This window comes from Bos indicus x Bos taurus, chromosome 29 (genome assembly GCF_003369695.1).
Source record: "Bos indicus x Bos taurus breed Angus x Brahman F1 hybrid chromosome 29, Bos_hybrid_MaternalHap_v2.0, whole genome shotgun sequence".
Taxonomy (NCBI): Eukaryota; Metazoa; Chordata; class Mammalia; order Artiodactyla; family Bovidae; genus Bos; species Bos indicus x Bos taurus.
This window is the reverse complement of record NC_040104.1, coordinates 6,843,380-6,866,924: the sequence shown is the minus strand read 5'-3', so window position 1 is coordinate 6,866,924 and position 23,545 is coordinate 6,843,380. Positions and strand designations below refer to the sequence as shown.

At 58.3% G+C, this 23,545-nt stretch overlaps 2 protein-coding genes and 3 long non-coding RNA genes across 13 annotated transcripts in view; 2 read left to right on the top strand and 3 right to left on the bottom strand.

Moving 5' to 3' along the window:
* PACS1 (phosphofurin acidic cluster sorting protein 1) overlaps nucleotides 1-2,636 on the top strand; it is a 149,759-nt gene extending 147,123 nt beyond the window's left edge. For 2 of the 3 annotated variants that reach the window (XM_027532783.1, XM_027532785.1), the window contains 2 exons: nucleotides 1,009-1,128; nucleotides 1,218-2,636. In XM_027532783.1, the coding sequence (XP_027388584.1) occupies nucleotides 1,009-1,128; nucleotides 1,218-1,333 (236 nt within the window). In that variant the 3' untranslated portion in view covers nucleotides 1,334-2,636. The remainder of the gene's footprint in view (nucleotides 1-1,008; nucleotides 1,129-1,217) is intronic. The other variant, XM_027532784.1, reaches the window with a different exon arrangement.
* Nucleotides 2,637-3,009: 373 nt separating this feature from the next.
* Nucleotides 3,010-4,966, bottom strand: LOC113886520. Its single transcript, XR_003509456.1, has 2 exons — nucleotides 4,757-4,966; nucleotides 3,010-4,453 (listed from the first exon to the last, which is right to left on the bottom strand). It is a non-coding gene; the product is annotated as an uncharacterized LOC113886520 (long non-coding RNA).
* An 8,691-nt stretch (nucleotides 4,967-13,657) lies between these two features.
* On the top strand, nucleotides 13,658-23,491 carry KLC2 (kinesin light chain 2). Of its 7 annotated transcripts, none has more exons than XM_027532705.1 (16): nucleotides 13,658-13,745; nucleotides 14,643-14,881; nucleotides 17,367-17,597; nucleotides 17,746-17,815; nucleotides 18,456-18,678; nucleotides 19,323-19,410; nucleotides 19,496-19,597; nucleotides 19,685-19,858; nucleotides 19,963-20,062; nucleotides 20,714-20,763; nucleotides 20,867-20,934; nucleotides 21,352-21,460; nucleotides 21,563-21,721; nucleotides 21,798-21,922; nucleotides 22,142-22,205; nucleotides 22,518-23,491. In XM_027532705.1, exons 2-16 carry the CDS (start codon nucleotides 14,654-14,656, stop codon nucleotides 22,599-22,601), a joined length of 1,875 nt encoding a protein of 624 aa, XP_027388506.1. In that variant the 5' UTR covers nucleotides 13,658-13,745; nucleotides 14,643-14,653; the 3' UTR covers nucleotides 22,602-23,491. The 7 variants fall into 7 exon arrangements, with proteins under 7 accessions (XP_027388506.1, XP_027388505.1, XP_027388509.1 ...); XM_027532704.1 differs by having other exon boundaries at nucleotides 13,675-13,745; nucleotides 14,593-14,881; XM_027532708.1 differs by having other exon boundaries at nucleotides 13,676-13,745; nucleotides 14,593-14,881; nucleotides 22,142-22,199.
* LOC113886490 lies at nucleotides 16,037-17,380 on the bottom strand. Its single transcript, XR_003509452.1, has 2 exons — nucleotides 17,249-17,380; nucleotides 16,037-16,272 (listed from the first exon to the last, which is right to left on the bottom strand). It is a non-coding gene; the product is annotated as an uncharacterized LOC113886490 (long non-coding RNA).
* Nucleotides 17,822-23,438, bottom strand: LOC113886489. Its single transcript, XR_003509451.1, has 4 exons — nucleotides 23,350-23,438; nucleotides 22,263-22,399; nucleotides 21,780-21,851; nucleotides 17,822-18,325 (listed from the first exon to the last, which is right to left on the bottom strand). It is a non-coding gene; the product is annotated as an uncharacterized LOC113886489 (long non-coding RNA).
* Nucleotides 23,492-23,545: the final 54 nt, after the last annotated feature.

Sequence of the window (23,545 nt, the reverse complement as noted above, 5' to 3'; positions counted from 1 at the left end):
CTTCTGTCACAAAGGAAGGTCCCTAGGGAGTCACTGGTCCCTGCCCGCTGAGCCTCGGCACCTTTGGGGCGAGGCAGTTTGCGCTGCCATGAACAAGGGAGGCTTCCTGGCCAGGGCCCTCAGGGATGGATGGTGTGACCTGAGGTTGTCCCTGGCCAGGGCTCCCAACCCCCAACCCTGGAGGCCACCCAAGCCTTCATGAACAAAAGGTGTGGTTTTTAAGAATTCAGGGGACGAGAGCCCTTGGGGGGTGGGGGGGAAGACGGCTTCAGCACCAGCGGGGACAGGGGTCCTGCACTCTGAGGAGGTGAGGCGGAGCCCCCACACCTGGGGGTGGGCAGCAGTGCTCGCAGATGTTGGTTCCCATGGTGAACCCCCACATCTGGCTCTGCACCCGCTGGAGCAGGCGAGGTGACTCTGGGGTGCTCATGGCCTCCCAGCTGTCAGGAAGGGGCTTCCTTCTCTGCTGGGTCCCACCTTCCTCCTCTGGGGGCATCCAAAGCAGCTGGGCCTTTGCATTCATGCCTCTGCCCCGAAAGGTGCCCCAGGAAGTTGGGCAGGCCCTGTGCCAGGCCCGCAGCTGGAACTGCCTGTGGCACCCGGAGACCCGCCGAGGGTGGCCCAGGGCTGAGATTCTATGTAGCCTCCCCACCAGCCACACAGACACAGCCCCACGCAGGCACCTGAGTGGGTGGACAGAGGTGCCCGATAGGGCAGCTGGCCCCCACCCACAGGCTTTCAGAACGTTCGAGCCGGAAGGGACTCCGAGCCCATCTGGCCCCAGGTTCTCGTTACTCAGTGAAGATACCGAGGCCCAGGGAGAAGGGCAGGAGTTTGGAGATCCTGAGACATAGCCCCAGAGACAGACAGGCGGGGCTGGGGGGAGTGGGGAGTCTGCTTTCTTCGAATCACCACCCTTCCCAGGGAAAGGGGGCAGTGGGTGGGGGAGAGCGCAGCCGCCTTTCCAAGGCCTTTCCAAGGACAACGTGGTTCCCGCTTGCTTTCCAGTTCCCACCATCTTCCTGAGCAAGAAGCCTCGAGAAAAGGAGGTGGATTCTAAAAGCCAGGTCATCGAGGGCATTAGCCGCCTCATCTGCTCTGCTAAGCAGCAGCAGACCATGCTGAGAGGTGCGGGCGTGGGGGTTGGGGGGGTGGCAGGAAGGCCGCGGCCCTCCCCGGCAGCCCTGGTCATCCCCACGCCTCCCTGTCACCCCCAGTGTCCATCGACGGGGTCGAGTGGAGCGACATCAAGTTCTTCCAGCTGGCAGCCCAGTGGCCCACCCACGTCAAGCACTTTCCAGTGGGACTGTTCAGTGGCAGCAAGGCCACCTGAGGGCACCGTCTCCCAGCCACGCCCCCTCCTGGCACTGCCACCAGCCTCACCGCCTGCGGGCAGGGGGAGGCCAGCAGGCCCCGGGCCCAGTGTCCCCCTTCCTGGCCCCGGGGCCTGCATCTCCCCGGCCCAGTCTTGCAGGACACTGCCACCCACCGGGGCCGCCGTTCCCGCCACTGCTCGGGCCCAGTCCTGGGCAGCCCCTCCTCCCTCCCTCCTTTTCCTCCCCCTCAGCTCCTGGCCCGAGGCATGTTGACTGTGCCTTTCAGCGCCCACCCCTGGTCCCTGGAATCGAGTCCTCCAGGCCTCCCCTCACCTCCCCTGACTTCAGCCTCTTTCTCCACGTGGCACCAGTTCTCTTCCTGGAAATAGGAAACCTGGGGTCCTGGCCCACGGCCGGCATTCCAGCCTCCCCCTGCCCCCCCCAGATTCCCATCTTCTAAAGCGCAGCTGCCAGACACCACACAGCCGGCCTCCCCCTGGGGACGCCCAGCACCAAGGCCACTTGCCACTGCTGTGGGGGTGACAAGGGCACAGACCCTGCCCCCACCCCAAGACAGAGTTGCTGCTGTGATGCGTGGGTTTCTGGGGTGCAGGAGCCCTCGTGGTCTCACCCATGCATGGTTCCCCCACGCCCAGGTTCCCTGGAGGTGTCACATGTGTCCCTGAGCAGTTCTTTGGTTCTCTGCACCGCCAGTCTCTCAGTGGTTTCGTGTGACTCGCCTGGGGGCTGGTCCCCGTCCTTGGATCTCCCCCTGTTGAGGACTTTCCTCCCCAGCCCTGCCTCCGGACCTGGAGAGGTGGGAGGCAGGCCCTGCCAACACGTCTGCGGCCCAGTCCCTTCCGCTCCCTGCACCCCGTGTCCGCCGGTCTTCTTTTCCTGCTCTGTCCTCCCCTCCTCACCTGGGCCCCTGGCCTGGGAAGGCCCCTTCCTCCCAGCCAGGCCTCCCCCTCTGTGGCCTCGGGCGCCTGAGCCCCTCCTCAGCCCCCACCATCGGTCTCGGCCTTCCTGGAGACCAGAGGCACGTGGGGCGGCCAGCAGCTCCGCCTCCGGAGCTTTGGCCGTGGCCCCCTCGCCCCTTCTAGAAGTTTTTGCACAGAACTTCATTTTGGAAAGTGTTTTTCTCATTCTCCATACCTCCCCCAAACTCCTCCAGCCCTTCCCCCGGCGCAGCCCTGCCGTCCAGAGCGTCCCCAGGGCTGTGCTGTTCACTCGGCCGGAGAAAGGGGCAGGGTGGGAGGGACTGAGAGGATGTTGGGTTTTTCATTCAATAAACTGGTGATTTCTTACCAACGAGCAATCCTTGGGCCTCCGCGCCTCTCATTGTGACACAGGATCCGTCCAGCCTTGCTCGTCCCCGCCGCACAGTGTGACCACTAACTACACTCACAGTCAGCTGGGAGGGGGACTTCCCTGGCGGTCCACTGGCTAAGGCTGCGCACTCCCAATGCAGGGGGCCTGGGTTTGATCCTGAGGAGGCTCCACAGGCCACAACTAAGACCTGGTGTAGCCACATAAATACTAAAAGCCACCTGGGAGGGAACTGCCTGACAGCCCAGCAGTTCCTTCCGAGTGTGTGCTCCCAGTGCAGGGAGTGTGGGTTCCATCCCTGGTTGGGGAACTAAGATCTCACATGGCACGTGCTGTGGCCAAAAGAAAGAACAACAACAACAAAATCAGCTGGGAACTGGCTGCAAAGAAGCCTGTCCCCATTTACTTGATCACAGAAACGGGCATGAAGGTGTGTGCCCCACGAGGCAAACCAAGGTCAGGAATAGAAGTCACGCCATTCCCACGCCGAAACCCCATTTTTCTTGGGGACCCACCATCCCCAAATCCCATCTCCCAAGGCAGTGACACGTCATCTGCACTCTTCCAACATGAGAATGAGAACTCGGCTTCTCTCCCCCGCTGGGCCGTATTTTCTGCAAGTTGGTGAAGCCTCAGGCCTGGGGGGAGCGGGTAAGCTCAGGTCCACCATCAGTTCGCTTTCCTGCCTGCCCTTAACCCTGGAGGTGACAGATTCCCGCTCCTGGGACTCCTGGCTCTTCACGTGCTCCCAGGACACAGGCCTGCACGCCAAGCCTCCTTCACCAAATAAGTGCCCAGTGATGGCTTGTGTCCCCCCAACCCCCGCAGGACACAGCTCTGGAAAAGTGGACGGCCAGGTGCGGCAGGCTGTCCCCAGCTCCCCGAGCCTCATGGCCAGTCACCAAATGGAACCTCTGGGACCCAGTGGCGTGGCCACCCAGGCTCTCTCGGCCTGAAAGATGGAACGAATGCCCGCGTCCCAAGGGGCAGAGTCCAGTCGGGTACCAGAAGGTGTTCCAGAAACGCAGTCTGCACTGCAGTTCTCCGAAGAAGGGTACAAGCCAGCTAGTGAGAGACACGCCTGGAGAGGTGGAGGCTGAGGTGGGCTAGGGAGGCAGGCAGAGCCCCCCAGAGGTCTGCAGGGCAGAGGCCCGGGGGCCTGGGAGCTGATGGGAGGCCCGAGCGAAACGAGCATGGACAGATAAGACTCAGGCCCCAGCTCGGAGCCAAGTCGGGGAAGCAGATGATGGAGACAGGAGTGGGAACTCCCTGCTGACTTGACTCCCAGCCTCACTCCGGCCCGGGTGACCACTTGGCCCTGCCCCAGGTCCCTCCCACCTTCTCCAGGGCTTCCTCCCGCCCGCTGCCCCTCTCCTGCATCATCGGTGCACACCGCCCCCCACCAGATCTGTCACGTCCCGTCCCATGTACACAGGCAGTAATACCTCTTTGGTTCTAAAACCTCTCCGCTCTCCCAACAGCGAAAGTCTTCAAAAGCGGGGGGGCTTCTGGGCCTCCTCCTCACTACCCCATCAGGCGTTCCCTTGCCAAGGTCACTGATGTCCTTGGCTGCTTGGCCCTGAAAGGCGCTCGGCGTTCTGCCCTCCCCTCCCCACCCCACCCCACCCCTGGTTCTTTAAGTCCTCTTCTGGGCCTCCTTTGTTTCCTCCTCATCTTCCTGGCCTTGGGAAATTCTCCTGGTGTGCTGACATCCCCCTGACTCAGCAGTTGAGCATGCATGCATGCTAAGTCACTTCAGTCGTGTCCAACTCTTTGCTACCTCATGGACTTTAGCCCACCAGGCTCCTCTGTCCAAGGAGAAAGTAAAAGTGTTAGTTGCTCAGTCATGTCCAACTCTTTGGGACCCCATGGACCATAGCCTGCCAGACTCCTCTCTGTCTGTGGAATTTTCTAGGCCAGAATACTGGAGTGGGCTGCCATTTCCTCCTCCGGGGGATCTTCCTGAGCCAGAGATCGAACCCGAGTCTCTTATGTCTCCTGCATTGGCAGGTGGGTTCTTTACCACTCGTGCTACCCGGGAGGCCCTGACTCTGCAGTTGCTAAATCTTTGGCATCATCCCTGAGTCCCCGCTCTCACACCCAGCACTCACCCCCATGGCAAATCCTATAGGCCTTCCCATCAGACCAGAACCCTGCAGCTCCTGCGGCTTTCACTGCTCTCTCTGGATATTGTAATAGCTTCCTAATTACCTCCGCTTCCACCCACTCTTCCTGTAGCCTATTCTCTACATAAAAGCCAGAGGAAGCCTTTTAAAATGTTAATTAGAACACGTTAAATTACTTATCCAAACTGTCCAATGGCTTCCCATCTCACCCAGAATATAATTCAAACCCCTCCACACAACTTCCAGGGCCCTGCAGTGCTGACCTCCGGGGGCTGCTCACCTCACCTCACCTTGAGTGAGGGGTCCTTCTCCCCCTCACTCAAGGCCTCCTCTATGTTCCTCAGACACGCGGGGCACACTCTGCCACAGGGCCTTTGCATGAGCCATCCCCCCACCCTTCCTGCTCCTGCCCCTGGTCATGTGACTTGCTCCCTCTAGTCTTGGCTGCCTCGGAAGCCAAGAATAGCACCTCCCTGGACTTCTCTTGTGGCCCACTTGGTAAAGAATGCAATGCAGGAGACCTGGGTTCAATCCCTGGATTGGGAAGATCCCCTGGAGAAGGGAAAGGCTACCCACTCCAGTATTCTGGCCTGGAGAATTCCATGGACTGTATCGTTCATGGAGTCGCAAAGAGTTGGACACAACTGAGTGACTTTCGCTTTCACTTTCCTTTTTACCGAGAAGGATGCCAAACATCAGAGAGCCGCACCTTCTAACATGCTCGACTCTCATTTTTGATCATTTACTTGACTCAAATATGCCCAGACGTCTCAAACCTAATATGGCCCAAATCAAGAAACTTGATTTCCCTGGGTCCTCCCTAGACTGAGTAAATAGCACTAGCATCCATCCTATTACTCAAGCCAGAAACCCACGAGTCATCCTGTGTCGTCCTAGGGACTGTAGTCCATTCTGCCTCCCAGCTGCCCTGCTCCCCGGCTAGGGTCCTTCAGCAGTTTCCTAATACCTTTGAATATAGCCACCCAACCCACAGTCCATCAGCCTGCACCGTCTCCCCATCCCTACCACTCTAACTTCACTTTCAGTTGCTTCACGCCCCCCGGTGCCACCCCAGAGCTCACCACACTTGGGCCACACATGATCTTTCAGTGATCTGATGCCTCCTCCCTGCACAAGAGCCCAGACATACCACTCTCTCCACCTTACATGCTCTCCCTGCCCCACAGAGAGAGCAACCCCTTTCCCTTTATTTACTCGTTGCTGCTGCGTGCAAGCTCTTTTTCGTTGCGGCACGTGGGCGTCTCCTGCTGCAGCACACAGGCACCCTAGCTCCAGCTTAGTTGCCCCACAGCATGTGGGATCTGTTCCCCAGCTAGGGATTGAACCCGCATCCCCTGCATTGGAAGGCGGATTCTTAACCACTGGACCACCGGGGAAGTTGCCACTTTTCCCTTCAGCTGTAGCCTGCACACCACCTCCTCAGAGAGGTCTTCCCAACCACCCTGCTCCAAACCCCACTTAGTCTCTTGCAAACACTCAAAGGCCAGATGAAGGAAAGCGGGAGGGGTAAGTTGCTTGTCCAATGCACTCAGAGTGGCTGAGAAGGAGCCAGATTTCTGACCCAGGTCATGGGACTCCAGACCATCTCTCAAGACCCTGCTCGGATCCCAACTTCCCAAGCCTCCATCCATCCTACATGTGTTAAGTTCCTGCCATGGCCCAGTTCCTGTCCTAGGAACGATGACACATGGACGAATCTAGGGCTGGGTCTCTACCTACATGGAAACTCTGATCCTCGTAGGGGAGACAGACAAATAGACAATGGCCACACAGCATGAAGGGCTGCCTGGGAGGACGAAGGAGGGCAGCAGAGCCAGCCTGGGAAGGGTGTCCAAGAAGATGTCTCAAAGGAACTGACACCCAACACAACGGACGTCCTGGGACAGGAAATAGCAAGACTAGAGATAAGACACAGTCCTGCCTATTCGAGAAGCACACGTGGTTTAGTGGGGCTGAGAGCAGTGGGGAGCGATGGGGTGGAAGAGAAAGGAAGTGGCCACAGCGCTGGGGAGCCTCCTAGCTGTGACTGTTACTACTCTGAGCACTTCATCCCGAGGTCAGCAGCAGTCAACAAAGAGTTTTAGGCAGGAAAGAAAGATGATCTAATTTAGGAAGATCACCTTGCTACATGTTGGAGGAAATAAGAATAAAGACCAGCAGAGTTTACAGGGAACGGCAGCAATTTAGAAAGGTGTGATGATGACATAGACCAAGGTCAGGAAGAAGAGGTGGCAGAGAAAGGAAACTTAAGTCCTGTATATTTAAGAGGCAGAATCAGGGCTTGCCTGGTGGCTGAGTGGCAAAGAATCCACCTGCTAATGCAGGTGACATGGGTTCAATCCCTGGTTCAGGAAGATCCCACGTGCCGCAGAGCAACTGAGCCCATGTGCCACAACTGTTGAGCCAGTGCCTGGGAACCGAAACTAAACGACCACGTGCCACAGCTGCTGAAGCCTGTGCTCTAGAGCCCGTGCTCTGCAACTAGAGAAAAGCCCACGCAGCAAAGAAGACCCAGCACAGCCAAAAATAAATATATATATATATATATATATATATATTTTTTTTTTTTTTTTTAAAGAGGCAGAATCAAGAAGTGTAGGTGGCTGGTTAGAAAACAGGGTTGAGGGACTTCTCTGGTGGTCCAGTGGCTAAGACTTCATGTTTCCAAGGCAGGAGGCCCAGGTTCCATCCCAAGATTCCACCTGCCTCAACTAAGACACGGCACAGCCAAATATATATATGTATTTTTTTTTTTTAAAGAAAAGGATACAGGGTCAAAGGAGACAGTTGAGGATGGGGACTGGCCATCTGCTGGGTGAACAGGTGGATGGTAAAACATCTCTGGAGGAGATGTGGGTGGGAGATGGTAGGCTTAGGGCAAGGTGGGCGTGTGCTATTCAGAGGTAGAACTGAGTATGCAGGTCTGCAGGGTGGTTCTCTGGGCTGGCTGGAAATTTGAGCATCCTTGGCACGTGGAAGAGCTGACTTTAGGGAGAGGGGGAGATTGCTCCCAACCAGGCTGAGCTCCCTCTGACCACGCAGGGTGCCCACCGCCAGCACCAGACATCTTAGCGCTTGCTATCTTCAGGCTCTCCTATCTATTGCTGCCTCATTTGCTGCTCGCTTCATTCTGAATGTCTCCTCTCCAACAACGCTATTAGCAGAGACTGCCCTATATTTCCTATTTTATTCTCCCCACTCTCCATTCACTAGCACAGGACCTGTCCAATAGTAAGCTTGGTGGCACTAACGATAATATTTAATAGTAATACCATCCATTGCGTGTGTGCTAAGTTGCTTCAGTCGTGTTTGACTCTTTGAGACACTGTGGACTGTAGCCCGCCAGGCTCCTCTGTCCATGGGGATTCTCCAGGCAAGAATACTGGAGTGGGTTGCCATGCTCTCCTCCAGGGGATCTTCCTGACCCAGGAATCGAACCTGTATCTCTTACGTCTCCTGCATTGGCAGGTGAGTTCTTTATCATTAGTGCTACCTGTGAAGCTCCAATAGCGTCTATTGTGTACGAGCATAATGTTACAGTCTTAACTCTATTATTTTATTCCACTCTCTTGAGGATCCAACAAGGTCAGTATCAGGAACCTCATTTTACAGACAAGGAAACAGATGAAGTTGCCGTACGTGCCTAGGGCTCCCCAGCCAGCAAATGGAGAACGGGGCTCTGAATGCAGCTAAGTCTGCCCCCAAAGCTTTTGTGCCTTCCCGCTGAGCAGGACCGGGACAGTACGGGTCTGTCTGGGAGGCCACAAGGAAGAGTGGGTGCCGACATGCCCAGTGGCTGCCAGGACAGGAGCCAAGAGCCTCAAGGGGGCTCTGAGCAGACCTCATTCACAGCTCAGTGGCAGAAAGCCTGGCAACCAGAGGCATCCTAGGTGAAACCGGCCCCTTGGAAAGTGGTGAGCTGCCTGTCATGGAGTGGGGGGCGTGTGTGAGACACGGTCTTTAAGAAACCTCCAATCTTGAGCACTTACGATGTGAACCTGTGCTAATTTTTTTTCATTTATTTTTGGCTGTATTGAGCCTTTCTTGCTGCTTGGGGTTTTCTCTAGTTGCCGTGAGTAGAGGCTGCTCGTTGTTTGGGTGTGAGGGCTTCCCGTTGCGGTCACTTCTGTTGTGGAGCACGGGCTCCAGAGCTCGGGCTCAGTCGTGGTACACGGGCTTAGCTGTTTTTGCTTGTTTGTTTTTGTCCTGATGCCTGGCTGGCAGGATCTAGATCCCCGACCATGGATCGAACCCATGCCTCCTACACTGGGAGCGTGGAGTCCTAACCACTGAACTGTCTGGGAAGTTCCAATATGCTGATGTTCCAAGGGGGATGATATGCTTGGGACAAATGCCACCCCCCCGCCCCCCACACCCCGACCACCACTTCAAAGAAAAGGCATGAAGCTAGCCAACAGAAGAAGATTAACTTAAGAAAGCAGATTTCAGTGGGATGAATGCTTCCAAGGATCCAAGGGGAAGGGGTGGGAGCAGTGGGAGTGATTTTCAGGGAGAAAACAATCTTAAAAGTAGCAAGAACAACTTCCCCAGATGAGCTCTGTGGAAACGGCATAAGGAGCTGAATCACCATGGGGCATGGATGCCTTCCTTTCTTCTCCATCAACAGAGCACCCATCAGCAGCTTGGCACCAGACCAGCAGCTGCAGGGTGGGAGTGGGGAAGTAACAGTCCCTTCCCTTGGGAGACACACAGTATAATCCCTGGAGACCAGATCGAAAGCCGAGTGACTAAAGAGATTGAACACATGCAAGGTTACGAACCGAAAGCAAGATAAGAGCCTGGGAACCCGGCGGGGAAGGCCCAGGCCTTCCTCTGTGGGGCGCACAGGGAGGAGCAGGGCCAGATGCCTAAAGAGAGCCTCAAAGAAACCCCGGGAACCTGCAGAGAGGTAGCAGAAAGGCTGGAGCAAGAACCCAGCACAAGCCATAAAGGGGGACTGAAAAATGCTCTGTTTAGATGATGAAAGGAACGTGCTCTGTTATTAGACTGAGAGAAAGTACAAGGGAAGAAAGCCCGACGTGTGTGCCCCTGGCTACATTTGGTATGCAGGTCCCTGGGCCTGTAAACCCAACACATGTGGAGGTGTCCGTGTGGTACACAGGCCTTCAGTGCCTCTGGCTGAACCTGCCTGAGGCTATATATTTTTCCTAACATTTATTTATTTGGCAGCATGTGCTGTGCTGTGCTAAGTTGCTTCAGTCATGTCTGACTCTCTGCGACCTCATGGACTGTAGGCCACTAGGCTCCTCTGTCCATGGGATTCTTCAGGCAAGAATACTGGAGCAGTCTGCCATGCCCTCCTTTAGGGAGTCTTCCCCACCCAGGGATCGAACCTGTGTCTCTTAGGTCTCCTGCATTAACAGGCCAGTTCTTTACCACTAGCGCCACCTGGGAAGCATTTGGCAGCATACTGGATCTTTAGTGGTGGCATGTGACCTCTTGGGGCTTCCCTGGTAGCTCAGTCTGTAAAGAATCCACCTGCAATGCAGGAAACCCCGGTTCGATTCCTGGGTCGGGAAGATCTGCTGAAGAAGGGATAGGCTACCCACTCCAGTATTTCTGGGCTCTCCTTGTGGCTCAGCTGGTAAAAAATCCACCTGCAATGTGGGAGACCTGGGTTTGATCCCTTGGTTGGGAAGATCCTCTGGAGAAGGGAACGGCTACCCACTCCAGTATGCTGGCCTGGAGAATTCCATGGGTTGTACTGTCCATGGGGTCGCAAAGAGTCGGACACAACTGAGCGACTTTCACTTTCACTTGTGACCTCTTTGTGAGATCTAGTTCTCTGACCAGGGATCGAACCTGGGCCCCCTGTATTGGGAGGCCAGAGTCTTAGCCACTGGACCACCAGGGAAGTCCTGAGGTTGTGTGTTGAAGGTGTATGAGGCTGTGCTTCATGTGTCTGTGAACAGGCAACGTGACCTTGGTTCTCTTGACCTCTACAGTGTGGGGTCAGTCTCCTTTACACACTGGGACAAAATGACCAGACTCTGGATTAGAAAAGGGCACAGTGGTCAGCTGCTGCAGCTGCCGTCCCCTCTCTGGGCCTCACTTTCCTTACCTGTAAAACAAAGATGTATAAGGAGTGACTTTCAGCCCAGGGTGCATGTCATGGGCACTGCTGAAGTTTCATAATAATAAGAGATATTCATGACCCACCCCGGCACTACTGAATCTCAGTCTCTAAAAGGAACCCCTCGAACAAAGTTCCCTCCCAAGAGTTACTGAAACCCAGCCTTGTTAAGACTCCTGAGTGTCCCATGGACAGCAAGGAGATCAAACCAGTCAATCCTAAAGAAAATCAACCCTGAATATTCATTAGGAGGATTGATGCTGAAGCTGAAGTTCCAATACTTTGGCCACCTGATATGAAAAGCTGACTTACTGGAAAAGACGCTGATGCTGGGAAAGACTGAGGGCAGGAGGAGAAGGGGGCGGCAGAGGATGAGATGGTTGGATGTTATCATTGACTCAAAGGACATGAGTTTGAGCAAACTCCGGGAGATAGTGAAGGACAGGGAAGCCTGCCGTGCTGCAGTCCACGGGGTTGCAAAGAGCTGGACACGAATGGGCGACTGAACAACAACAAAGCCTTGATAAGAACAGCAAAGTTGCCCTGGGCTCCAGATCCCATTTCCTCCCTGTGAATTTGCCAGCCAGCTGGGAGTGTAGTTATGGTCTGATGGAAGTCTCTCTGCAGAGAGGCAGGCTTGTCACACCACAGCCAGTGTGACCCCAGGAGGTAGGGCCGATGTGCTGGCTAAAGACCCTGAAGGCAAAAGACGCCAACCTGCAGGGCCCTGGAGGAAAACTGACCCTATGAAACTGACGAGGATAAACACAAGCTCTGCACTGAGGCAAAACATGCAATCAATGGACACAAGAGACATAACAGCAGGTGCTCCTGGGGAGGGGACCTGCGTGACTTGAGGGTGGTGGTCAGTGAGAGAGAGCCACATTCCACTGCATCTTGTACCTGCCTTTTGAATGCTGCATCATCTGAATGTAGCAATTCCCTTTAAAAATCACTGGGGGAAAAAAAATCACTCACTGAAGCGCAGGATGGGGGAGAAGAACCTGGCTGGCTAGAACCAGGATGCGCGCAATCTAGGGTTTTAATTGACAAGCTCACCCTGAGAAGACATGGTCCAGCGACTGTCGAAGTCAGCCTGACTTTCAGCTTCACGGTGGACAGGTGGTGTGCTCCTTGGGAGTGGACTGGCCCTCTGCTCTCTGCACATCTCCCTTCCGGTCTGGATCCCCACGCCCTGGACTGAGCCCGATATTCTGAGCAGTGTCTGGATGGACATGCTAAGCCACACCCAGAAAAAGAGAAATCCGGAGGAGGGAGCGGGGAGGAGTGGGTGAAGGGTCCTGGATCGTCTGGCCAGGCACGGGAACATTGGGTGGGGCACCATCACTCTACCATCTTTTGGGCAAAAGGGAGCAGCCATCCTTCCTTTGGACAGAGCTTTAGTTTGGTGTGGGCAGCAGTGTCCACAGTGGGACACTGTCAAAGGAGGGGGCTGTCGAAGGAAAACCTTGCTGACCTTTAGAGCTCACCGCAGACTGTACTGACTTGCTGTCACTGAACATACTTGAGCTGGGGGGCGTCAGAACATCTGTCAGAGATGATGCTCACAGGGTTCATCCATTAGGACACTGAACCTGGTAGAGTCTGAGCACCCCCCACTCAAGAGGAACACCCCAGATCCCCGGGTACCAGTGCCAGGCCTTGCTGGGCAGGTACTGTCTCTCAGAGGGGTCTCTTCTAGAGATGCCAACCTGAAAGCAGTGGAGGCAAGGCCAGAGTGGCCAGCAACCCAGGGCTGCAGAGTGCCAGGCCTAAACCTGGGCCAACAGGCGGGCCCTTCTTAAAAAACCAACATTCACTGAGTGTTGCCATGTGGTGGCCAGTTTCTCTGGGAATGAACAAGACATGCAGATCTTGGCCTGATGGGTGCATGAGATGGGCTGGAGGGCTGCTCTACATAAGGGTGTGGGGAATCAGGGGAGGGCTCTCTGAGATGACGTCTCACCTGAGTCCTGAATGACATCACCTTGTCCTGATTGTCCAGCCTACAGCATTCGTGGTGGTGCTCACCCACAGGGTCAAGAGTGTTTCTGCCAATGCCTGGCTGCCCCTTGTCACCTTTTTCTCTTTCACAGCCGGAAGCCTCTGTTCCTTCCTCCCAAGAAGCGGCCCTAAGATGCCAGGAACCACCTCATGGAACAAGGACAGCTCCAAAGGAATTGGGTGGGGCATAACCACCGATTTGGAGAAGGCAATGGCACCCCACTCCAGTACTCTTGCCTGGAAAATCCCATGGATGGCGGAGCCTGGTGGGCTTCCGTCTATGGGGTAGCACAGAGTTGGACACGACTGAAGCGACTTAGCAGCTAACCACCGATTAGAGACAAATGAGTGTAGGATTATTATCTGTGACACTGTGCCCGCTGTATTCGGTCTTTGTAAGCGTTAAATGCACTTAAGGCATCCAAGCGCGCGGCACGCAGTAAGCGCTCAGAAAGTGGCACTTCACCTCATTCAAAGCCAATAAATGTCAAATGTCCCGATCTGGACTCTGAGGAGGCCAGGCCTTCTCCCTGGGCCTCAGTTTCTCCCGCCGTCCTCTCTGGCCGCAGAACAAGGTAAATTCAGGTACACATCCTCCCCAGCCAGTCCACACTCCCGCGGCCTCGGGGCGGGTTACAGCGGACGACTCTGAGGCCGCAAGTACTTGGGAGGCGGCGGCGGCGGGGAACCCACTCTCCGGGCTAGCCCACGCCCCACGCCTCGGTGACCACGCCCCGTCCCCGACGGCCACGCCCCGGGCCCCTCCCACTGGCCTGGAGTGGGCCCCGCAGGCTTGCTCCTTTAAGGCAGCCTGCCGGCCGAAAGGAGTGTTTCGCCCCCTCCGACGCCGCCAAGGTACCGGCTTCACCTTTAAGGCAGCGCAGGGACTGCTGGGAAGGCCGGCGGGATGGAGGCGGCGGGACCCGCTCACGGCGGCTGGTCCGGGTGAAGCGGCACCGGAGCCGGAGCCGGAGCCGGAGCCGGAGCCGGAGCCGTAGCGGGAGGCGGGCCCGAGCGGGAGACTGAGGTCCGCGCGGGCCGATCGGGCTGCGGGAAGGGAGCTCGGGGTCGGCCTTAGGGGAGGGGTCATCTGGGGTGCGGCTCGTGAGAGGACCAGGCCGGCCCGCGGGCAGGGGGCGCGGTCCTGGATGACCGGGGTCGGGAGGTTTCAGGGGAGGGGTCCGCAAGATGTCATGCTGGCCTATGGGGAGGCGTCGTCGTGGGCGCGGCCGGGGCGGGGAGGGGACGAGGAACCCCGCGATCTCAGCTTCTTAGCGGGAGCGTTTCCCCAGGGTCGGCCTGCCCGGGAGGAGGGCTCTGTGGCTCGGCCTGCCTGTTGGGGAAGGGGCGCTGCCCGAGGGAGCTGGGACCGGATCTCTCAGAGGGGCTGGTGTCTCCGCACGGAAGTAAACCCCCCACGATCCCAGTAGGATCGTGCTCTGGCGCCTTCTGTTCTAAGGGAGGCTCCGGGGAAGCCCAGAGACCGGGTTGCCTAAGCCGGCCTTGAGCCAGTGGTCTGGGCCGAATCCGGGTCCAGCCTCGCGGGTCGCACCGCATTGCGTCTCCCGGGCCGAGACGAGCAGAGCGCGCCCCCTGTAGGCCGAGCGCGAGCACGGTGCGGGCTGCTACCTGGGGGACCCGGCACCCGGGGGACCCAGGCGTCCGGGGGGCCCTAGGTGTTTACCTAATCCGGGGCGGACAGCGGCGTGGCCCCAGGCTCGGCACCCCCTGCCCGCCCTCTCGCCTTCACAGGAGGCACGGCCATGGCCACGATGGTGCTTCCTCGGGAGGAGAAGCTGAGCCAGGATGAGATCGTGCTGGGCACCAAGGCCGTCATCCAAGGGCTAGAGACCCTGCGCGGGGAGCATCGTGCCCTTCTTGCTCCCCTGGTCGCTCATGAAGCTAGTGAGGCAGAGCCGGGCTCACAGGAGCGCTGTGTCCTCCTGCGCCGTTCCCTGGAGGCCATCGAGCTGGGGCTGGGGGAGGCCCAGGTAGGCTGGTCCGGGGTGCTGAGGAGGGAGGTCATGGGAGGGATGGAGCCTTCCAGAGGAATCCTGGCAGTGTAGTAACAGAATCAGCATGGAAGGAAGAATCAGTGCCTTGGAGCCTTATGGTAGGATGCGGTAGATATCTGTTGAAAAAACGGATGGGTTTTGGAAACCCTAGATGCACGTGGGCCCGGGAAGGATGATCGTCTGACTTCTCTGCTACCTAGCAGAGACTGCATGGCCTAGGGAAACAAAAAGGAAGTCCTTAAGGACCCCTCCCCTCATTTATTCTTTTATTCATTTGTTAACAGGTAAGTTATCAAGTGTCTGCTGTGTGCCAGGAAATGTGTTAGGTGCCAGGGATACAGGTCCAACAAGACAGACAAGATCCCTGCCGAGTCTAGTAAGAGAAGAGTCAGAAACACATATATTTATTAACGTTACAGTGAATTCTCAAAAAAAAGGTATGGCAGGAGGTCTTATCTATTGGTCAAGCTACACTTCTGAAGGAATGACATTTAAATCAAGACCTGAGTGACGGAACAAAAAAGGAGGAGAATGAGAGGTTGTGTGTGCAAAGGTCCTGTGGTAGAAAAGATCTCGTGGTGGGAGAACTGAGAGAAGACCTGTCTGACTGGAGCTTCATGAGGAAAGAGAGAGGGGCAGAAGAGGTCTATGGAGAAGGCAGGGGCCTTATTAGTCTGGATTTTATTCTTAGGAAGTCAGGAAGCCATTGGAGGGTTTAAGCAGTCACAGGACACAGCCTGGCTTAGGCTTTAAAAACTCTCTCTGGCTGAGGTGTGGAGAATGAACAAGGATGGGTCAGGGTAGAAGGAGGTAGCAGGTGTTAGGAAGCCACTACTGGAATTCAAATGAGAAATGGCGACTTGGAGTAAAGCGGTGGCCATGAAGGTAGTAAGAAGGGGGTGAGTTCTAGACGTTCTGGAGGTAGGTCCAGCAGGGCCTGGGGATGGACTAATGGAGAGGGAGAAGGGCAACTCCCAGGTTTGTGGTTTGAGCAAATTAAGAGGAGGAGGGGGACTTCCCTGGTGTTCCAGTGGTTAAGATTCTGCACTCCCAGTGCAGGGGGCATGGGTTCAATCTCTGGTCGAGGAACTAAGGTCCCACATGCTGTGTGCAGCAGCCAAGAGATAAAAATATAAAAATACAGAAGTTTTTTTTAAAAAGGAGAAGTCAGCGTGCATGGATCAGGAGTTCTCTTTGGGTCCTCTTGAGGAGCTGGGGCTGCCAGGATGACATGCAGATGGAGATATCCAGGAGGCACTGGGGTGCACAAGGAGTTAGACTCTTGGGAAGAGTCTTGGCCCACTCAGATCCTGGCTGAGACACTGCCTGGCTCCGTGAGTCCTCGCAGGTGGTATCATCTTGGTTTCCTTGTTTTTAAAAGAAGGATCACACCATCTGCTGTATATACGTCCAGGCTGTTTAGGGAATTTTTTTAAACACCTAGTGGTTGTGAAAACACCTGTCACTTGGGTGTTTGCTCGTCAACTAGAAAGCACATGGTCCTAGACTTCCAGCCCTCTGGAAGGGCAATGTGTTGGTCATTCACTCCTTGGCCAGTTGACTGCCAGGTACAGAGATGAACATACCGGGGCACCCTCCCAGGGCAGGTACAGGTGGGCGACAGAATGGTGTGGGGGGGTGGGTGAGGTACCCTGCTTTCCTGGGGCTGAGAGCATAAGAAGGAAGAGGCTTCACTGCAGAAATGACCCTGACCATGAAAGATGGAGAAAGGGTAGCACCTAGCAAGGCCTCAAGGCAGGAAGAGCCTGGAAGCTCAGGAAAGGAGTCAGGGAGTTGGGGGAGAGGGGTGGGAGCTGAGGCCCCTGGGTCCCCTCCCCTGCCCCTCTGGTTCCCCAGGAAACCAGGGGTTTAGGACACATACTCCTTCCCTCCCTGGGAGCTGCAGGTGGCCCCTGGGCAGAAGTCAGGATGGGGTCTCTTGGTATCCTTTCAGCCATCTCTCAGGAATCTTTGGAAAAGTACTAGCCCTGGGTTAGGGGCAGTGGTTTAGTGGCTCTGGCTACAGGGCTTGAGTACAACTCCTCAGAGAGACAGGAAGAGAGCGGCCAGCTTGGAGAATGGGCAGCACCCTAGTCAGTGCTCTTCATGATCAGAACGACCCAGCAAGGAACTGGACATCGATGCAGAGGGCTAGCTGGAGGCCCCAGGAAAGGGGATGATGGGTTCTTTCAGAGTCTAGCAGAGCCAGCCTGGAAGCCCAGGTGTCCCTACTGCAAAAGGAAGGAGCTGGGGATCCCCAAGCCTCCTGGGTTCAGATCTAAGGCTGTGTGTGGTCTGTTTGGGGCCCTGGGGCAAAACTCCCTCAATGGGAGAACTTGGTACCCTCAGGCTGGCAGCTCCTCCAGGCCTGGCTCTTCTCTGGGCCCCAGGAGGCCCAGGCTGGACGGGGTGTTGGGCGGGTGGACAGGGCTCTGACCTCCATCCCGGATGTCTGCCACAGGTGATCTTGGCACTCTCGAGCCACCTGGGGGCCGTGGAGTCGGAGAAGCAGAAGCTGCGGGCCCAGGTGCGGCGCTTGGTGCAGGAGAACCAGTGGCTGCGCGAGGAGCTGGCGGGGACACAGCAGAAGCTGCAGCGCAGCGAGCAGGCCGTGGCCCAGCTCGAGGAGGAGAAGCAGCACTTGCTGTTCATGAGCCAGATCCGCAAGTTGGATGAGGACACCCCACCCCACGTGAGCCCTGGCATGGCCACTGCAAGGCCACTGCAGGGGGCGGGGCCGGGAGCAGGGGAGGTGCCAGGGAGCAGGCGCGGTTCCCACCCAGCCCGCTGACCCCTGGGCTGCCCACCTTCCCTGACGCTCATCCTGTCTCCCTCCCCAGGAGGACAAGGGGGACGTCCCCAAAGACTCTCTGGATGACCTGTTCCCCAGCGAGGAGGAGCAGAACCCAGGTGCGGCTGGCTCTGGGGGTGGGAAAGGAAGGCTGGGTGAACCAGTCCCTGGGACCCAGAGGTCACAGGAAACAAGATCTGGGTGACCACCAGGTGCTTCCCTGCCTCGTTTCTGATCATAACATCCCAGGATGAGCCTTAAAAGGCTGGCTTTACCTGTTGCTTCTCTCATCCCCTCAAGTTCCATGAGAAGCAGGCATCACAATTCAGAGCCCTGGAGCCGCCCGGCCCGGGTTCGAACCCTGACTTGCACTCTTTGTTCTGTGACCGCTGGTAGAGTTTCTTTTCTTCTCTGAGCCTCCCCCAAGGGTTAAAGGAGGACGCACGCGCAGCGCTGAATCCCAGGCTGCAGCCCCAGGCCAGTGCTGGCCTTGCCAATCAGAGCCTCCCTTCTGCCGATGAGGAGCGGACGCTCCACTCGGGGGCTAGGCGGCTTTCTCTGGGCCACATAGCTTGAAGTACTGGAACTGGGCCTCCACCCTCTCTTTCTGTGGCGTGACTAGACTCACTCTATAGATGGGGAAAGTGAGAGAGAGTGACAGTTAGTGACTTGCCCAGGGCCACGCGTGAGATCAGTCAAAGCTACCCCCCAGTTCAGGGGGTAGTTAGTACATCTGACCTCCCCACCTTGGCTTTGCAGCCCCCAGCCCTGGAGGAGGCGATGTGGCCGCCCAGCACGGGGGCTATGAGATTCCGGCCCGGCTGCGCACCCTGCACAACCTGGTGATCCAGTACGCCTCCCAGGGCCGTTACGAGGTGGCCGTGCCCCTCTGCAAGCAGGCCCTGGAGGACCTGGAGAAGACGTCGGGCCACGACCACCCGGACGTGGCCACCATGCTGAACATCCTGGCGCTGGTCTACCGGTGAGGCCTCCACCGACCACGGTCACTTGTGGGAACGCTCTTCCTGGGGATGACAAAGCCCCGGTGCCTGCAGTGGGCCAGGACTCGGGCTCCACCAGGCAGCTAGCTGGGTGACAGACAGAAGGATCTTGTCCCCAGAGAGGGCTGAGCCCACAGCAGGGCCTGAGTTACACACGTGAACGTGCCTCAGTCTAGTGTGGGAAACAGGCTTGGACATAACTGGGGGGGGGGTGCAACACACGAGCATGCCAGGGGCACAGCCTCTCCAACACCGAGGCTTGAAGAGGGTCTCTGGTGAAAGTTGAGTGTGCCCAAAACGTGAGGGGATTGGAGAAGGTTTTGTTGGCAGAAAGAGCAGCAGGAGCAGAGGCCCTGGGGAATAGACCATAAGGAACACTGGGCACGAGGCAGTGAGGGCGGGACGTGGGGGGAGTCTGGCTCATACCCCAGCACTGCGTGTGCTTCTGCGCAGAGCCCCCCAAGCCAGAGGGCAGGGGCTGCCCACGTTTCCCAGTGCCCTGGGTCATACCCGCATCGTGCTCACTCATCAGAACAGGCAGAAGGAGTGACCCCAGGGATCTGGGACCACTAGGAGGAGGGCTGTGGGCTGGAGGACACATTCGTCAGCTCGCACCTGTCCCTAGGGACCAGAACAAGTACAAGGAGGCTGCCCACCTGCTCAATGATGCCCTGGCCATCCGCGAGAAGACTCTGGGCAAGGACCACCCGGCTGTGAGTGAGGCTTCCTCCCCGCCCCCCTGAAGCTCCCAGGTCCCAGCAGGGCCCAGGTGCAGAGCCTCCGTTCTCCCCCCTCTAGGTGGCTGCGACACTGAATAATCTGGCGGTCCTGTATGGCAAGCGGGGCAAGTACAAGGAGGCTGAGCCTCTGTGCAAGCGGGCACTGGAGATCCGGGAGAAGGTGGGAGCAGGCAGGGCAGGGCCGGCCAGGTGGGCTGGGGGCCCCTAGGCCGGCCCCGAGCCCAGCCACTGGCTCCTCTGGTCCCAGGTCCTGGGCAAGTTTCATCCAGACGTGGCCAAGCAGCTGAGCAACCTGGCCCTGCTGTGCCAGAACCAGGGCAAAGCCGAGGAGGTGGAATACTACTACCGGCGGGCGCTGGAGATCTATGCCACACGCCTTGGGCCTGACGACCCCAATGTGGCCAAGACCAAGAACAACCTGGTGTCCTGGGCCGGAGGGGCGGGAGGAGGGGGGCGGAGGGGCGGGAGGAGGGGAAAAAACTCAGTTCCTTCCATCCTGCTCACCTCTGGGCCCTGCCCCTCCAGGCCTCCTGCTACCTGAAGCAGGGCAAGTACCAGGATGCGGAGGCCCTGTACAAGGAGATCCTCACCCGCGCTCACGAGAAGGAGTTTGGCTCTGTCAGCGGTGAGCAGGGCTGCCGGGGGCTCACCCAGTGCAGGCCGGCTCAGCCACCAGCATCCATGGCAAACACCTCGGCCGGGCAGGCCTTGCGCCAGGGGTCTGGCTGGTCCGCAGCCATGTGTGCGCACACGTGAGCACACATCCCCCCTCGCACGGCCTCCAGGAGGCTGGATCCGTGCAATGCCTTCACTGTGCACTGTGCACACCTGTGCCCTCAGCTTTGAGCCTCTCCCCCTTGCTCTACTGGGCAACACATGCTCAGTGGGAGGGCCTGGCCCAAATGTCTCCCCCTCTGCGAAGCCACCTTCCTGGCCCTTGATGGTCAATCACTTCCTGCTCTCGGACCCCTCAGCCCGGCCCATTGCTCGGGCCTAGCACCATCTCGGGCCAGGGTCCTGAAGTCTGCAAGGGTCTGCTCACCGAGACCCCCAGGCATACGCTCCTCAAGCACAGGCCTGGGCCAGACTCCTCTACTCCAGGAGAGGGTCGGTCATGTTTGGGTCTGTTTCTTGTCTGTTCATTCATCTAACAAAGGCCAACCCTGGTCCTTCTCGAGTGCCCCTGACCCCCCCCACCCAAAACCCCAGTCCTGTGTCCAGTCCACCCAGGAGAGGCCTACATGAGAGGCTGTGACAGCCCCCTCTCCCCCTGCAGGGGACAACAAGCCCATCTGGATGCACGCAGAGGAGCGGGAGGAGAGCAAGGTAGCCCCATGGGGCAGGGCCGGGGCGGGTATCCGTGGAGAGAGGGCGAGGTGGGGAGCATGCCGGGGGCCCTTCTCCCACCTCCCGTGTATCTCTCCCCCAGGATAAGCGCCGGGACAGCACCCCCTATGGGGAATATGGCAGCTGGTACAAGGCCTGTAAAGTAGACAGGTGAGGAGTGCAGAGAGGCGGGAGGGGTGCGGCATCGTGGGTGCGCACCGAGGCCAGGCTCCACATGCCATACTGCTCAGCCTCGGAACACACACTTCCTCTCTGTCAGCTCGTCTTTCGAGGCCCAGGTCACAGCCCACCTGTCCCAGAAAGGTTCTGTCCTCCAGGGAAAACCTGATGATCTCACTCCCGGGGTTCCCAGCTTTCAGTCCTGGGGGGCGACATCCCACTTAGGGCCCTGAGGGGATCCCCCAAGAAAGAGGTGAACCTAGGTGGACCTTGACCAGGGCCCCGCCCGCCAGAGGGGCTCCATTTTGGTTGGCCAGAGGCTCCTCAGGGCCAGCGGGGCTGGGTGTCAGGGTGGGCCCTGATTCCTGGGTGCACAGAGTCAGAGACTGCCCTGCTCCCCGTCCGCAGCCCCACGGTCAACACCACCCTGCGCAGCTTGGGGGCCCTGTACCGGCGCCAGGGCAAACTGGAAGCCGCACACACGCTGGAGGACTGTGCCAGCCGCAGCCGCAAGCAGGTAGCGCAACAGGCACGAGGGGTGTGGGCAGGGGCCCGCGTGGCCCGATGTGTAATCCGATCGGGGCCCCTTGCTCGCCTGATACACCCTGCACCCGCTCAGGGCCTGGACCCCGCAAGCCAGACCAAGGTGGTGGAGCTCCTGAAGGACGGTGGCAGCGGGCGCGGAGACCGCCGTGGTAGCCGAGAGGTGCCCGGGGGTGTGGGGCCTCGGTCTGAGGCTGACCTCGAGGAGGCGGGGCCTGCCGCCGAGTGGAGCGGGGTGAGTCCAGCGGCTGGCTGGCCCAGGGGGCTGTGTAGCCGGTGAGGCAGAGACGAACCTGTCGGCCTCCCCGCAGGATGGCAGCGGCTCCTTGCGGCGCAGCGGCTCCTTCGGGAAGCTTCGGGATGCCCTGAGGCGCAGCAGTGAGATGCTGGTGAAGAAGCTGCAGGGGGGTGGCCCCCAGGAGCCCCCAAACCCCAGGTGAGCCCCCCACCCCGGTGAATCTCTCAAGAACTCACCCAACAACCTACCAACCCCAGCTGAACCCTGGACCCAGGGTGAACTCTGTCTCACTCAAGCCCCATCCCATCCCCCCATCAGTCTGCCTTCCACAAGCCTACCTCCCCAACCCCAACCTGACCCTTCCCCGTCCTCCCTGAGTTCCTCCGTGGGCAAATCCTGACTGGCCTTTCCCCTCAGGATGAAGCGGGCCAGTTCCCTCAACTTTCTCAACAAGAGTGTGGAAGAGCCAGTCCAGGTACGGGTAAGTAGTGGTCAGCACCCGGCAGCTGAGGCCCCAGCCTCGGGCCTGCATGAGTACCTGCCAAGCTGCTCAAGCCTGTCTGTTCATCCGGCAACGCTTCCGGTCTTGTCTTCATCCCAGGCCTGGCTGGACCCGGGGGAAACGTGAGGGAAAGCTGGGTGCTGCCTATGAGCGGCCGGCGGCAAACACAGTGACTGTGGAGGTGGGTGGGAGTGTCAGGGCACCAGGGGCTCTGGCTGTCAGGGCCCCTGTGGCCAGGGAAGCACAGACTGGCAGCAGCAAAGGCTGAGCCCCCTGCCCCTCTGCCCACAGTCTGGAGGCACAGGCCTCTCTGACAGCCGCACCCTCAGCTCCAGCTCCATGGACCTCTCCCGACGAAACTCCCTCGTGGGCTAATCCTGAAGGGGCAGCCGTTCGCCAGAGCCTCCACCGGCACTGTCCCCACCCCAGCCCTGCGCATGGGCCTGCTGCTTGCCCTCCTGTCTCTTCCAAGGACCCCTATCTTTTCTGTTCAATCTCAGGGTAACCTTCTCCCTTTATCATCTTAGCCTGAGCCCTGGAGGCTGGGCCCGCCCGCTCCAGCTCTCCCCCTTATTTATTCCTTCCAGCAGGGCCCCTCTTCCCTAGGTTCAGGGCCAGCAGAGGGGTTGGGCAGGGTCTCCAAGGTAGAGAGACTCAGTGGCCCGCTCTCCGCAGACCCGCGATCCAAGAACACTAAGCACCTGCGGTCCCTTCAGCACCCAGCCCTCCCCCGGCCGTTGCTTCTGTATATAGAGAAATAAGTTATTGGCCGCACCCCTCCCCTCCGTCCTTGGTACTGTCCAGCCTCCCCTCACCCCACCCTTCTCTAGTGGTACCGCCCAGGCCTTAATCACCCCCATTCCGCGCGGTGGTATCTCCCTGGCTCCACATCTCAGGGGCGGCGCCTCCCCAAAGGGTTCCCTGGGCCTTCTCGCGTTCCTCCCGGCCTCCAAGGGGTGCGCCCGGACCCGCCATCGCCCCGTGTCCAGGACGGAAAGCCTGGCCATACCCGTCCTCTCCCCGCCGGGCCCTGCCCTGCAGCCGGGTCTTATGCACTGCCCCGCCCGCCCCGCCCAGGCTCGGCCTGACCCCGCCCCGGGCACCGCCCACAGAGCCATCCTACCAGGCCTCCTCCCGCGTCTGCAGCTTCTTGCGAGGGGCAGTGATGGCCCCCCGTGGCAGGAGGGGCTGCCCCAGTTGGGAAGTGAGGCGGTCGCTCTCTATTTTCAAATGTTGCTGTAGAAATAAAGACGGTTTGACTCTGAGCCGGGCTTGTTTTGGGCGGAGACCGAGAGCTCCTAGTGCCTCTACGACTCTAG

Excerpts from the sequence above, each read along its gene's own strand:
- KLC2 (XM_027532705.1), top strand. The coding sequence starts at position 14,654 with ATGGCCACGATGGTGCTTCCTCGGGAGGAGAAGCTGAGCCAGGATGAG. Across the intron at positions 18,679-19,322 it reads ATCCTGGCGCTGGTCTACCG|GGACCAGAACAAGTACAAGG; the intron begins GTGAGGCCTCCA and ends ACCTGTCCCTAG. Across the intron at positions 19,411-19,495 it reads TGGGCAAGGACCACCCGGCT|GTGGCTGCGACACTGAATAA; the intron begins GTGAGTGAGGCT and ends TCCCCCCTCTAG.